The sequence below is a fragment of the Garra rufa genome, chromosome 9, assembly GCF_049309525.1.
Source record: "Garra rufa chromosome 9, GarRuf1.0, whole genome shotgun sequence".
In the NCBI taxonomy this organism is placed as follows: domain Eukaryota; kingdom Metazoa; phylum Chordata; class Actinopteri; order Cypriniformes; family Cyprinidae; genus Garra; species Garra rufa.
Window position 1 is genome coordinate 39846638 of NC_133369.1, and position 16435 is coordinate 39863072.

Sequence of the window (16435 nt, forward strand, 5' to 3'; positions counted from 1 at the left end):
TGCAAATGAGCTCTGCTCGCCCCGCCCCTCTCTGCCTGGGATGATGAGCTGCATTTAGCCGTGTAACCGCATTTACAGTAGCGGCAAAACTTGTCAACAAGCACATTATTGAGAAAGGCCATTTGCAAAAAAATTGTCTTCCCCTGCACCTGAGTCGACACAATGGCAATCGGAGTCAGACTGTTTCAGCTTGGTGAGGGCAGGCCTAAGGTAAGGCGCTCATGTCAATCAACAATTGAGGGAGTGGCCTCTGTCTGTGTGCCATCACACCGACAAGAAGCTGAGAATGACCTGATTTTAAAAAGGGGATATTACTTTTAAAGATTCAAAAAATACCACTAGATAGATTTTTATCATTGTAGGGTGGTAGTGTACATAAACTGCCGACATGCATTACTGTTCAAACATGTAAAAGTTAGTTTTGCATCCGGTGACCCCTTTGACTCCCAGATGATTAAAAAGTGTAATTAAAAGGAAAGGTAAAGGTTAAAGAAAATAAACAAATAACATTCTTGATTTTATGGGATTTCACAAAACTTTTCTGGAATTGGGGTTGTACAACCTCAGGTGCTTCAGTGGTGGAGCCTGATGTTTGCAGGATTTCATTTAATATGAATGGAAAGAAATGTACAGGACTGTCCTAAAGCTAATTCCAAAAAGCATGAATAATCATTATAACAGATTATAAGATAATTATTCAATGAGACAAAAAGACGTTTATTATGATAGATAAATATTTACTGCACTTTCAAGAAAACATGGCCAAACATTCATCACAATATCAGTATTGGGGAAAAATCTGTATTGAGGGGAAAACAATTCTCTACTGTCACAATTCAAAATCATATTGCATTAGTATTTACAAAAATAAATACAAGTCTCTGCCATATGCCACCAAACATGGCACAGAATTATCTTATTGTTTTCTCTTATATTACTAATTTGGCTTATATTTTCAATTATATATCACTAACTATGTGCAATTTATTATTTTTATTTCAACAGGCCCTAATTAATATCTTAATTTATACATACACTGCTAGTAAAGTTGGAACCACTATGACATTTAGTCAAATAGGGGTATATTAGCAATATTCCAGCAATGCTGGAATAGCATTTTTCTAACTTTTGAATGTATGTGTGGCTCTATAAAACTACAGAACGTTAAATTGGATCTCATGTGTATAACTTTTGATTAGATGTTTGTGACTTTTGTGTTTTCAGTTCTTCATCCTGCATATGAACTTTGTAAGATATAGAATCAATTTCGTTGACTGAGGCATTGGGATGTTTCTTGCAGCAGTATTCTCGTATGGCTCTGAAAACAGCAGTGCCGGGTACAGCCAAACTAGGGATCCCAGCCAGGAAAAAGATTATTAAATAAATCCATGATGGATATGGCTTCTTCTCTAGGGTTGGGAAGTTTTCCTATGAATGGAAACATAATTGAATTAACTCCAAATGAAATTTGGTAACAAGAATCAGTTTATGTTAAACAACGGATTAAACTTGTAGATCACCGATTCAGGATCCCAGGCAATGTAGAAGATTTCCTTGGTGACTGTGGTGGAGAAGTAGAAGACGAAGATGGCTAACATGATGAGGGGACTAATGAATCTCCATGTGGCCTGCCAGAAGATGTTGGGCTTGTGTCCAATCATAAATATCAGGTCTTCATTGAACCTGTTCAAAACAGAACATAACATCATTATCTAAACAATAAAAGCATAAACGCTTTGTCTAGTCAGTGAAAACACCCATAAATTGCTGATACGCGATTAAACTGTTCTACTTGAACTGATTCATCTTCTTTAGCCCGTCTATGGCCTATAACCAATCCTAATTATCTTGTTTTGTAAGAGTTAAAGGAATAATTCACCCCAAAATTTAAATTTGCTCACCTTCAAGCCATCCTAGGAGTATATGACTTTCTTATTTCAAACGATTAGAATCAGATTTATATTAAAAAATGTTCTAGCTCTTCCAAGCTTTAAAATGGCAGTGAATGGGTGTTGAGATTTTAAAGCCCAATAAAGTGCCTCCATCCAGCATAAAAAGTGCTCCACATGGCTCCAGGAGGTTATTAAAGCATTCTGAAGATCGATGTGTTTGTGTAAAGAGCAGGTCAAATGTTTTTTAAAGGAGAACTCCGGTGTGATTTTGACCTAAAGTGTATTGAATCATGATACCGAGTGTAAACGTACCTTGCATATCTCATCTCGTCTTGTCCACTGCTGTCCGAAATCTGGGGTCAGTTAGCCGATGCTCACAACAGCTTGTCAATGAAAGTCAATCGTGCATCGAAGGAGCCATGTAAATAAATCACTGTTTTACGCCATTTACGAGGCACAAAGTAGCTCCACACTTCATTGGTAGACTTCCAAGGGCCCTGACATTTAAAACGAGACATTGAGAACTCATAAAAAGCACCGGTAGTTTATTTACAAGTAGATTTATACAGACAGTAACTGCAAGAAGTTTAGCGCCCGCCGCCATCTTAAATGTAGTCACGATAAGTCGAGTGTCGAGCACCAAGGAATTTATCAGCTTATCAACGTATCAGGTTGTAGTTTCCTTGGTGTTCGACACTCGACTTATCGTGACTACATTTAAGATGGCGGCGGGCGCTAAACTTCTTGCAGTTACTGTCTGTATAAATCTACTTGTAAATAAACTACCGGTGCTTTTTATGAGTTCTCAATGTCTCGTTTTAAATGTCAGGGCCCTTGGAAGTCTACCAATGAAGTGTGGAGCTACTTTGTGCCTCGTAAATGGCGTAAAACAGTGATTTATTTACATGGCTCCTTCGATGCCCGATTGACTTTCATTGACAAGCTGTTGTGAGCATCGGCTAACTGACCCCAGATTTCGGACAGCAGTGGACAAGACGAGATGAGATATGCAAGGTACGTTCACACTCGGTATCATGATTCAATACACTTTAGGTCAAAATCACACCGGAGTTCTCCTTTAAAGCTTTTTAATATTGTTTTGGAGTCCCCTACAACTGGTTTAAATGCATCCAATGTCAGAAAACATTGCGATTTTCTCAGAATATACATTTATACAGAGTCATTTGTCAGTCATTTCGAAATGGTTTGTTTGAATCAGTTTTGAGCATAATGTTTTTAAACCCCTCCCTTCCATAAGCCTACTCTGCTCTGATTGGTCAGCTGTGATTGGCACAGAGAGGATAAGTCAGCGGTTGTTTTTGATGTCCGCGGGTCAAAAACATCATATTTAACCCCTGGAATGTTTATTTATCAGGGGACCACTGACAAAAACACGTATTTTACACCCTGGAACACTATTTTTAACAGGTGGTCCCCCCTCGAAACGTGATTAGGCTAGTTTTGAGTAGCAATTGGACCGGTTTTGTTGCGAAAACCTGGCAACCCGTATCTTTACAAAAAACAATAATATAGTGCTCCGATCTGTTCTTAAAATAATGAAATAAAACATTTTGTTTAACACTTATGCAATCGAATCATGCCCACAGTTAAAGGAACACTCCACTTTTTTTGGAAAAAGGCTCATTCTCCAACTCCCCCCAAAGTTAATAAGTTGAGTTTTACCGTTTTGAAATCCATTCAGCCGTTCTCCTGTTCTGGCGATATCACTTTTAGCATAGCTTAGCATAAATCATTGAATCCTATTAGACCAGTAGCATTGCGTTCAAAAATGACCAACGAGTTTCGATATTTGTCCTATTTAAAACTTGACTCTTCTGTAGTTATATCGTGTACTAAGACCGGTGGAAATGTAAAGCTGCGGTTTTCTATGCCGATAGGATTAGGAACTACACTCCCATTCCGGCGTAATAGTCAAGGAAGTTTGCTGCCGTAACATGGCCGAAGCAGGCGCTTAACTTAACTTATCAATCGTACTTACAGGTTGTGGTTGGGAGACACAAAAAATAAACATAAAATTTTCATTTTTGGGTGAACTATCCCTTTAATGTCTTGTGAAGCAAAAGGCTGTTTGTAAATACGAGTCCTCTGTTGGTGAGCAAGTGATGTAAAGCTAAATTTCTCAAAATCTATTCAGATGAAAAAACAAATTCATCTACATCTAGGATGGCTTGAAGTGAGTACATTTTCAGCTCATTTAAATTTGGGTAAACTATTCCTTTTAAATACCATTTAACTGCTACAAATAGGCTCCAGCCTACCTGTCTATCCCATAGACATACACAACTCCAATCATCTCAGAGAAAGCAATGACGAGGAGAGGAATAGAGCCAGCAAAGGTGTCAAACAGGGCAAGCCAGTAGCTCCCTGAGCCCTGCACAAATATCAACCCAACCAGGCAGCACACCAAGCATGTTAGCCCTGTTGTAAACAATGGAGTGAGAAATTTAAACTACTTCTGAAACAATATCATCACTTGGATGGAGGTATGTAAAATCTGCAAGAAATTCTTCACATTATAATGGTCACAAACTAAGTCTACTTTATACCTGAAATGACCTCTTTGGGCCAGCTTTTGGGAAAGATCTTCAGGTCCTGCAGAGGAACCAGAACACCCTCAATGTTGCCAAACATGGAGGATAGGCCAAGGCAGAAGAGCATGATAAAGAACAGGACGGACCAGAGCGGAGACAGTGGCATCTTGGTGATTGCCTCAGTGAACACGATGAAGGCCAGACCTGTTCCTTCTACACCCTGTGAAAGTGTGAAATGACTGGTTTATTTCAGTCCCTCAATCCTGCATTAACCCTTAAATGCATGGATGTTATTACATATTTGGGTCTTTAGCGACCTGGACCTATATTTCAAGCACGGATGGATCTCTAACTGCTGCAATAATGTAAAACTCTCCTGATATTTTAACAACAATTAAAAAGAATCACATTTCATTACCTTTTGAAACTTAGAAGGGTTCAATATGATGATTTTAACATCACTGTCATCGTCAGAGTGCATTTAGGCTCAATCCCAATTCTACCCCTTACCCCTACACTTAGCCCTACCCCTCCGTTTGGCGCGTTCACGTGAAGGGGTAGGGGTGTCTCATTTCTCTTTTGGTTGGAGGGGTAGGGGTAAGGGGAAGGGCCAGATAGCCCTCCAAACGAAGATTTTTCAGGACCTCACTTCAAACGAAGGGCTAAGAGAAATTTCCAACATGGCTGCTCACTCGAGCAAGCAGACTCGTAAATATAAGTAATTTTTGCCTTTAATAAGGATTTTGATGACAATGTTTCATTATATGTATATTACCTTCAATCTTGTGTTTGTGTTTATGGTGTTGTTTTGTAAATAAACGTTTGCAAAAAAATCGCTAAAGTTTGCTAGCAGATAGCACTGATTGCACGATATTACAAAATATATTTTTATGTCATATACACTTGACTGCATGTTAGAAACATGAAAGACCAGTGGCACGGCAATTTACAACGGTGGTGTAGTGGAGGATGTACGCAGGTATACGGTGTATACACACTTCCACTTTTTAAATCCCCTCTGATGCGCATTATTCAGTGTCCTGCATTCGCCAAAATCACGGCAGTCCACCACATCCAGTCATGTGAATAAATGTAAATATTCGCTCAAAACACCCAATAAAGGCAGTGATGATGCAGTCAGGACCGTGGAGCCGGCTTGCTTTGAAATGTATTTGATGATTGCGCCTAATGCACCTGCACCCGATACGTCTACCGCACCAGTAATTTAAATCAGTACATAATAATAAAAACGATACCTTACAAATAAAAAGAAGCTGATTTTTACGATCAGAAATTTCTTAAACCAGTGAACCCCTGTAAACATTTTAGTCCAAGGATCCAGAAAACGAATGCGTTCAAATAGAAAGTTCAAAACGAAATTCACAAATGAAGCATATATACTTCTCCAGGCACCACTACACTGATTAGCAATTTGCCGCGCATGTGATAATGCGTTGTTTGTTTTGCTTACGGCCACATGTGAATGAACGGTGCGTACACTGTACATTTGTACTTTTTGCAACATGACAACATTTTGACATCTTGGAATGAGTGATAAACATCTGCGCATGTCCTCTGACGTAACATTAGGAACTAGCGACAACGTATGATGACGTATAACAGTGTTGTAGTGGTGTCCCATTTCTTAGGGGAAATATTTTAGCCCTTCCCCTTTACACTTTGTTTCAAGGGACAAGGGGAAGGGGCGAGGGGTAGGCGAAGGGGTAGAAAATAGAATTGGGATTGGGCCTTAGACATTAATATTTGCACCAATAGGTTGATCTTGGAAAGTGGTATCACCCATCCCTATACTGTACCTCACTGAGGAAGCTGTTTAGGTCACAGGTCTTGAGAGCAAGGCTGCTGATGATATCAGGGCTTGTAGTATTAAGACTGTGAAGAACCTCTTGATAGTTGCTCTCAGTGATGTTTCCCTCTGGCAAATCAAATGTGTTCAGAAGAGTCAAGATGTTCCTGCAGGAGAAAGTTAAGATGAAGTGCTTCAGAATGGAGTTTAAATGTCTTATAACACAATTGAAATATTTTAACAATAGTTAATAGTTAATTTATGTTTGTAAATATATAAATGAATAAATCTTTAAGAAACATTACTATAATAAGTATTGAAGGATTAAATACAAGATACATATTTCATGTTAAATACAAGATATTAGGTTATTTAGAAATAACATAAACAAAAAACCAACAAATGACGTAAAGCATGGTTTAAAGTTCATATTAACCTTTGGATATAAAACCATGGTGCCAAGAGATACCAAAATAATCCTTTGATAAGATGCCCCTTCAAAGTAACAACTGAGTCACTCAAGTGAGTGTCTTCACACTTATCCTTATCTGTGGAATTGTCATGAATCACTTTTTCCTAAAGCAGAAGGTCAGATAATGATGTTGTGACATTGCCAAACACTTACCCACTTATGCAGTCATCAAATCTCTCAGTAGCTCTGAAACCAATGATGCTGTAGATGACAGTTGCAGCATAGATCGAGGTAAAGGCATTAATGATGGAGATGATTACTGCATCTTGCTCACAGTTATTGCTGGGGAAAAAGAGAAAGAACAATTAGTCTGGTAATCACTGAGGTGTTGGCAGTGAACGTTGGGTGGATTTTCTCTCGTACTCAAAACTGAAGATGAGTTGCGTGCACACCAAATGCAACGTGAATATTCTCATTGCATTAATCGCTCTAGATTGGGCCTATTCACAGGATGTTTTACGCTTCACTCGTGTGAATTTTCCGTTCAAGTAAAAATTTTTCAACTTGTGCGGAAGTCGCGATATGTATTGTGTGTTTGCGGCAATTGTGCCGCATGGCACAAATTCACACCAAACATGAAGTAAATATTCTCACTTTACATTCTCATATTACTCGCGAGGTGTTTTTCATCTCACTAGCACTAGTAAAATCATTGCATAATGCTTTCCTCCATTTTCTGATACAACCAGACATATCAAACTGGACCTGTCAGTGTTTTTCAGGTCCAGTATATTGCGTGTTCGTGGGGCCCAATTTGCATCGCCTGCCACAAATTCACGTCTATTTGAGTCTTTGCATTGACTTCGCATGCAATCTACTTTTGCAAATAATAAAATTTGCTTTTGGTGTGCACACACCATTATGCAGACATATCAAATTGAACATAGTCTCAGCCTCAGACCTAAACGTCTGATGCATATGGTACACTTAACTGGAAACACTTCAGGAATGTCGAAGTCGTCATCTGATTAGTTGAATTTGATCGGATTTCCGGGAGACGTGAGTGTCGCGTTTATTTTCGGTCCGCCGGGAAACAAAGCGCAGACTGATTTACTCTGCGTTTTGCTAAAATGTGCTTATGCGGACGCCATTGTTGTTATACACATTTGCGACGTTCGCGAACAAATTACTGACTTACTGCTTGTTCTCCCTCTTCTTATTTAACTTTCAATGCTGGTTATTTCTATTGGCTGACTTGTTGCACGCCAGTCTGTTGTTGTGGGGGCATTTCCACACACCGAAAAGTTACGCTGAATGAAACAAACTGTGATTGGTTGTTTAAAATGTCGGTCAAACGGTCTTATGGGCGGGCCTTGGCTAATGAAAGCTGCCATGAGAAACCCTAACAGTGTAAGTGAGTTGTTCAAATCCTTTCTTTTTAGTAAACTCTGTGTACACAAACAATGTTCTCAATGCTCGAGTTCATGTGTAGAGACCCAGGCGATACTTCGAGCAAAGTGTCATGGTGTGTCGAGCCTTCTTAGTGTTGTAAAAATATCGATTTTGATGCGCTCAAAGTTATGCCCCTAGTACTCCCATTCACCGGCCATTGACCACAAAACGAAATCACGGTCAATCTCAAAAATGGCTCGTTTGCTCGTTTGTCTTTTAGATATAAGTTTGTCTCGTTTACAGTAAAAAAAAACAGCCCAGGTTGCATTTTGGCAATAGTTATCCTTTAAGTCCTGAACAGGACAGTTTTGCCTCTCTGCTTCACCTCGGCGCTTCCACTCCATTCTCGAGTGTCAGATGATCTCGCATCCTTTTGTCTAGTACATTCTGCAGGCAACAATAACAACAACAACAACAATTAAAAAATAATAATAGCAAATTGTAGGGCAGCGGGCCAAATTGGCTGCCAGGCCACCGGAAATTCTCCCGGTGCTCCCTATGGCCAGTCCGCTCCTGTTTGCATTGACTTTGTATGTAATCTAATCCAATTAAATTCACTTTTGGTTTGCCCACAACATCACGCTGCGTGCACACCAAACGCAAAGTGAATGTTCAGCGCGACACCGCGTCATGTAAATTTGTGAATTTGCGTCTGTTTGCATTTGCTTTGTACTGACTTTGTATGTAATCTTTTTTGCTAATAATTAAACTGGCTTTTGGTGTGCACACATCATTAGAAAAAAAGTGTGTAATTTTTCACCACAATAAAATACTTTATTGTACAAAAAAAAAAAATATATATATATATATATGTGTGTGTGTGTAAAAACTGAATCAGCAAACACAAAAACACATTAAACATGAACTTACTGCACAGAGTTGTAGCTGGAGAATGAGATGAGACCTCCAAAAGCCAGAGAAAATGAATAAAACACTTGTGCACCTGCGTCCAACCATGTGGTTGGGTTTGCTAATTCGTTTAACTGCAAACAAACACAAATTAGTGTTTTATGAGTACTGAATGTGTTAAAACTTTTTGTTATGAATCTGTTAGATTTTGACACTCACATCTGGAGTGAAGAGGAACTTAATGCCGTCAATGGATCCTTTCAGAGTCAGTCCTCTGATCAGGAAGATCGTGAGAACTACATATGGCAAGGTAGACGTCACATAAACAGCCTTTAAAGAGAAAAGAGGAGAGGAAATCAACCCTCAATTACATGTGAATATCATATCTAATACAAATCTGATGACATATCTTTTGGGCATAGTACAGTGAGGTCAAACTTTATGTTTTGTGGCTCATGATTTGGAGATAAACACTTAGACATTCTGGAATTATGGTCTTTTTTATTGCAACAGTTATAACTAAACTGTCTGCTCAATTGTTCACAGGAGTTATAAAGCTGTAATCTGCTCTGGCCTGGAAATTTTTACAACCATGTGTTCTTACAGTACATCCCTGTGATCTTTATTCTTTATATCAAGAGTCATTTATAGCATTCTCATGATATAAAATGATGATACATTAGTACAAGGTTTCAAAAACTTTTTTGTCAGTTGAACCCCAAAAAACAAAGATGTCACTACCAAAACTTTTCTAAATATTTCCGTCGTAACTGTTTCGGTAGTGACAATTTTAGATACTTTTGAACTTAGCTCAAAGATGCTAATCAGCATATGGTTTGCTAGCACAATTCTGGACAGCTGTACACATACACAAAAAGCATATTAAATTATAGAAAAATGAAAAAAAAAAAAAAAAAAGGTTCTCTGACACTGAAAACACAGTAAGCTTATTTTAATTTTACATTTCATGAACCCCTGCAGTTCCTCTGCATTTGGAAAACGAATTTAAAATGAACAAAAACTATGTATGACAGACATCATTTGTAAATATATTGTAAATCTGAAAATCTGATTCTGAAATATAAATTTTTTTATAGCTTGGTTTTCATAAGAGTACCAGGAGATTTGGTTTGGTCCTAACACTAAATATAGTGTGAACCATTAAATAAACTCAACAAATTAAAAAGTACGAATACTAGTGATAATAATATCAGTGGACTTTATTTTTTTAAATAAAATAATAAACAAAATAATAAAGTGTGGTAATATTATGTTTTAAAATAAAAGGGAGTATTAAATAAAAACAAATATTATTTTATAGTAAGCCTAAAAATAAAATGATAATTGTCATGATCTGGGCTGTGGGGCTCCCCTCAGCCACCTGAGGTCACTGTTTTCCCTTCCCTGCACACACATCCCTAATTGTACACTCCTGTCTAGTCGTTATCACTGATTACACGCACACCTGTTCACAATCACATCTGGTCTATAAGAACACTCATTTCCCACTACTCATCCTGGCTGCATTGTCTTCTGTGTGGTTTGTTGTTGATGTTATTTTGTATTCTAGATCTTGGCTCCTGACCGTGTTTCTTGTTTTGTTCAGTTTATGTTTGAGTTAATGTTTGATTGTGCCGTGTTGGCCTTTTTGTTAGTTTGTTTTGTTATATTCATTAAAAATATTATCTCCCTGCATTTGGACCCAGACCTCCTTGTTTGAACGTGACAGAATGCAGCCAGCACAGATGGGTCCAGCGGGGAGTAATTTTTTTTCTGAGGAGGCGGAGGCGGCGTCGGCCACCCGCTTTGAGACCATCTACGCCTGTTTGGCGGCGATGGAGGCCATTAACGCTGAGGCGGAGCGGAAGCGCCCCTACTATAGGGCCAGGGCGGAGGCGTTTTTTCGGGAGAGGGCGTCCGCTCAATCTGTTCCTGATGCGGCGGTGACCGCTCTCTCTGTTCCGGACGCGGCGGTGACCGCTCTCTCTGCTCCTGACGCGGCGGTGACCGCTCTCTCTGTTCCGGACGCGGCGGTGACCGCTCTCTCTGCTCCTGACGCGGCGGTGACCGCTCTCTCTGCTCCTGACGCGGCGGTGACCGCTCTCTCTGCTCCTGACGCGGCGGTGACCGCTCTCTCTGCTCCTGACGCGGCGGTGACCGCTCTCTCTGTTTCGGACGCGGCGGTGACCGCTCTCTCTGCTCCTGACGCGGCGGTGACCGCTCTCTCTGCTCCGGACGCGGCGGTGACCGCTCTCTCTGTTCCGGACGCGGCGGTGACCGCTCTCTCTGTTCCGGACGCGGCGGTGACCGCTCTCTCTGCTCCTGACGCGGCGGTGACCGCTCTCTCTGCTCCTGACGCGGCGGTGACCGCTCTCTCTGCTCCTGACGCGGCGGTGACCGCTCTCTCTGCTCCTGACGCGGCGGTGACCGCTCTCTCTGTTTCGGACGCGGCGGTGACCGCTCTCTCTGCTCCTGACGCGGCGGTGACCGCTCTCTCTGTTTCGGACGCGGCGGTGACCGCTCTCTCTGCTCCTGACGCGGCGGTGACCGCTCTCTCTGCTCCTGACGCGGCGGTGACCGCTCTCTCTGCTCCTGACGCGGCGGTGACCGCTCTCTCTGTTTCGGACGCGGCGGTGACCGCTCTCTCTGTTTCGGACGCGGCGGTGACCGCGCTCTCTGCTCCGGACGCGGCGGTGACCGCGCTCTCTGCTCCGGACGCGGCGGTGACCGCGCTCTCTGCTCCGGACGCGGCGGTGACCGCGCTCTCTGCTCCGGACGCGGCGGTGACCGCTCTCTCTGCTCCGGACGCGGCGGTGAACGCTATCTCCGTGCCTGACGCGCCGGAGACCGCAATCTCTGTTCCTGACAATGCGGAGACCGCAATCTCTGTTCCTGACAATGCGGCGACCGCAATCTCTGTTCCTGACAATGCGGCGACCGTGCTTTCTGTTCCTGGCGCGGCGGTGACTGCGCTGCACGGGCCTGGCCCTCCGTCCCTCCCCCTGATTTGCCTTCCCCCGGTTCCTCCACCCTCCAGACTTGTGGAACGTCTGGGAGCCGTTCCGTGGGGAGGGGGTAGTGTCATGATCTGGGCTGTGGGGCTCCCCTCAGCCACCTGAGGTCACTGTTTTCCCTTCCCTGCACACACATCCCTAATTGTACACTCCTGTCTAGTCGTTATCACTGATTACACGCACACCTGTTCACAATCACATCTGGTCTATAAGAACACTCATTTCCCACTACTCATCCTGGCTGCATTGTCTTCTGTGTGGTTTGTTGTTGATGTTATTTTGTATTCTAGATCTTGGCTCCTGACCGTGTTTCTTGTTTTGTTCAGTTTATGTTTGAGTTAATGTTTGGTTGTGCCGTGTTGGCCTTTTTGTTAGTTTGTTTTGTTATATTCATTAAAAATATTATCTCCCTGCATTTGGACCCAGACCTCCTTGTTTGAACGTGACAGATAATATTCACTTTTTAATTTAAATTTTCATCATTTTCAAACCTGATTTAGCAAGCTTTTATTTTGGCGGGTTGCCAGCAATTAAGTATACGCGCTCCCGCCGGGTTTCAGTGAATGAAATGAAGCATTTTTGTATTGTGATTTGAAAAGGCCAGCGAATAGCCTAGAATTATGCTTTCGAATAGAAATCTTATATAGTATTACAGTTTGTCGATCTAAAATGGTAATTGTCCATTAACAGCTGCAATCATGTCAATACGCAAATGCGCGCTCTGAAGTTATTTACACAGCGCACGCGCATGCGGACCTGCGGACCACTTGGAAAATTCCTGTTTTCCATCAGTGCTGTTATTTGAGCAGCCCTACCTTTCCGGTTGTCTCTATTCCACGGATGCAGCAGATGTACAGCACTCCCCAGGCTGAGATCAGACAAAGGACCATCCACCACTGCAGACCTCCCGTCTCATCTATGGCCGGTGAAGTGTTTAAAGTCTCACGATACCAGAAATAATCCACAGGTGAGCTCCTCTCACACTCAGAAATGAGTCCTGCCGGTTATAAAAAAAACAAAATAGCTATAATAACATTTTAAAAAACATTCAGAATATAGTTCCTCCTCAGGGAGCTCATATACCTGTCTTGTTGGCGTTGACTGGACACTGGCTCCAAGGCAGAGGATCCTGGAAGGAGTTGAAGAAGTACCACATGACCAAGGCTATGATGGTGTTATAGTACAGACTGACCAGAAAGGACACAAACATAGATGCAATACCTGAAACATAAGAGGAAGTGTCATGTTTTCTTATAAAAGGAATATATTTAAAGGATTAGTTTAATAGAAGTTTCCTGAAAATGTACTCAACCCCATGTCATCCAAGATGTTCATGTTTTTTCTTCTTCAGATAAAAAGGAATAAGGTTTGTGAGGAAAACATTCCAGGATTTTTCTCCATATAGTGGACTTCAATGGGGTTTAGTGGGTTGAAGGTCCAAATTGCAGCTTCAGTGCAGCTTCAAAAAGGCTCTATACAATTCTGGCCGAGGAATAACAGTCTTATCTAGCACAACAATATCATAAAAAATAATAATACATATGTAATAAAATAAAATAAAATACATATGTACAGTTGCAATCAAAATTATTCAACCCCCTTGACCTGCAAGACATTTTGCTGCAGGGAACATTTTGTGAAAACAATTCAACAAAAGCATCAGTAAACTATTAAAGAAAGTTTATTAATACACATTTGAGTAATTCTGAGAACGTAAGTTGATGAATAATGAAAAAAAATCGAATTGGCTCTAAACATTTATGTTCAAAATTATTCAACCCCTGAAAGTAAATTTGGTGTAGAATCTTTTATTCTTTAAAACCACCAATAAACACTGCCTGGAAGTGCTTAGATGCTTCTGTCACCTTTCTGCTGCAATCTTGGGCCATTCCTCGCCTGAAAAAACTTTTCAGATCACTGATAATCTTTGGTTTTTACTTTGCCACTGCTTGCTTCAAATTCAACCATGTATTTTCAATGAGAATTAAATCTGCAAACTGAACAGGCCACTTAAAAACATTCTATGACTGATTCCTAAACCAAGCGTAAGTAGATTTGAATGTATACTTTGGGATGATTGTCCTGCAGGAAAGTCCATTGATTATTAGCTTCGGACATTGCACAAAAGGCATCACAATGTTTGCCAAAATGGTCTGATACTTTAATAAATCAGTGATATCCTTTGTATGGTCATGTTTTCCACTTCCTGCTACAGTAAATCAACCCCATAACAGGACTGGCCCACCTCCATGTTTGACGATGGAGATGGTGATCTTCTGCGTATAAGCTTTGTCTTTTTTGGACCAGACGTACCTCTGATCCATACATCCAAAAAGTTCCAGTTTGGACACATCACTCCATAAAACAATCTTCCAGAACTCCACAGGTCTATCCAAATGAATTTTGGCATGTTCAAGGCAGCCTTTTTGTTCTTTTTGGTCAATAGTGGTATTCAGCAAGATTCCTCAACATGAAGACTAGTTTGTCTAGTGTTTTTTTCTAGTGTATCTTATTCACTGCATTGAAATATTTTTCCTCCTTTCGTCGGGTCATCTTGCAAGTCTTTGGCTGTACATTGCAAGTTTTTCTCAGTTGATCTGATCAAACATTTTATGATATTGTGCTTTTTTGTTCAACAGCCTCAAAGGTTTTCTGGTTCAACACACTTTAATCTGAGTAATACGGCTGCCTGCTGTGTCTTTAGGGACTTGTAATGTCTTAGAAATCTTCATGTAGTTTTAGACTTTCTAATATAGCAAACTATTTCTTCTCTATTGATTTAGTGTGAGCTTTGTTGACTTTACCATATTTGCTACTCACCTTCAGCACATGAATGGGCTAAGAGTATACTATGTGTAACACCCCAAGCTAATTTCATTTTTAATAAGTTTGTAAAGGCTTAAAGGGATGGTTCGGAGTAGAATTTACTTCATTGCTATGCACTCCGAAGCCCATGTAAATACCCCATCCGAAGTTTTTTTACCTTAGTCAAACATTTATGGAGATATTAGAGTTTTTCGAATTGCATGTTACAGGAGTGAATGGTACATGTGATGTATCTCGTAAATTGCACCACTAAACGTGCAAGTAATCTTACCAAACTTATGCAGTAGTGTAAATAGGTTATGTACTCACTAAACGCTGCATCGGAACATTTGTAAGTCCACCATGAGTGTTTTAAAAACACGTTTTAGCCGATCCCTACTAGTCTCAAGAACTACAAATGGCGACACGTCGACGTCACTTCCCTGGTTTGAAAAAAGCACGTAAAAGTCCTCCTACAAGTTGACATGCACACAGATGTAGTAGGAGGACTTTTACATGCTTTTTTCAAACCAGAGAAGTGACGTCGACTTGTAGTTTCTGAGACTAGTAATTCTCGGGTAAAACGTGTTTTTAAAACACTCATGGTGGACTTACAAATGTTCCGATGCAGCGTTTTGTGAGTACAAAACCTATTTACACTACTGTACAAGTTTGGTGAGATTACTTGCACGTTTAGTGGTGCAATTTACGAGATACATCACATGTACCATTCACTCCTGTAACAAGCAATTCGAAAAACTCTAATATCTCCATAAATGTTTGACTAAGGTAAAAAAAAAACTACGGATGGGGTATTTACATGGGCTTCGGAGTGCATAGCAATGCAGTCAATTCTACTCCGAACCATCCCTTTAAGACAATTTTGTAACTTACCATAACAATAACTGTCTTAAAGCAGCAATGTTGAATAGGGGTTGAATAATTCTGACATAGCTGTGTTATAAAAAAAATCCTATAACTCAAAAACATTACATTATATATATTGACATTATCACTTTTAATATGCCAGAAAACTGTTGTAGATGCAATTTAGTCCAGGATCTTCAGAAAGAGCAAAAATCAATTTTTAAGAACTGCAGTCTCTGGGGGGTGGGTTGAATAATTTTGATTGCAACTGTATATACTTTTTAATAGGGATGCTCAATTTTGGCAAAAATCTCTGAGGACATACACAGAACAGCGCAAGTTTTTCTTTGTGCTTTTAAAAACACAACATAAAAAAAATAATAAATAAAGCATGTCCCAGGCCATTTTATGAAAGTCACATTACATGATTTGCATGTGAAATTAGGCTTTTATGGAAGAGCAAAAGTGCACCACTGGAAAGGGGACGGAATGGTGCGCAATAATCATTTCATCTCGATTACTGCATTTACATGATCGTTTGAAGCAGAAATCGAAACATTTTTTGTTCATCAGATTTTGATTAATTGCAAAGCCCTACTTTTTAACCACAAATGTTCGCGTTGCACTAGCTCAACCTCACGCGTTACGAAATCATGCACACATAATGTTGGCGGAAGTACAGATCCAGTATTTACATTCAAACATACAAAGAAAGTCAAATGTTCTTTACAAAAAAGGTAAAACAACAATGAAGCTGCGTTGAAACTGCAATTTGGACCTTCAAC

General features: G+C 40.5%; 1 protein-coding gene across 1 annotated transcript; it reads right to left on the minus strand.

Annotated features, from left to right (window-relative positions):
• Positions 1 to 710: 710 nt before the first annotated feature.
• On the minus strand, positions 711 to 13194 carry slc6a19b (solute carrier family 6 member 19b). The gene is made up of 10 exons (XM_073847663.1): positions 13062 to 13194; positions 12794 to 12975; positions 9184 to 9294; positions 8986 to 9098; positions 6877 to 7005; positions 6262 to 6418; positions 4460 to 4664; positions 4172 to 4331; positions 1521 to 1683; positions 711 to 1428 (listed from the first exon to the last, which is right to left on the minus strand). The coding sequence occupies exons 1-10, from the start codon at positions 13186 to 13188 to the stop codon at positions 1177 to 1179; spliced, it is 1599 nt and encodes a 532-aa protein (XP_073703764.1). The 5' UTR covers positions 13189 to 13194; the 3' UTR covers positions 711 to 1176.
• Between the last annotated feature and the right edge of the window lie 3241 nt (positions 13195 to 16435).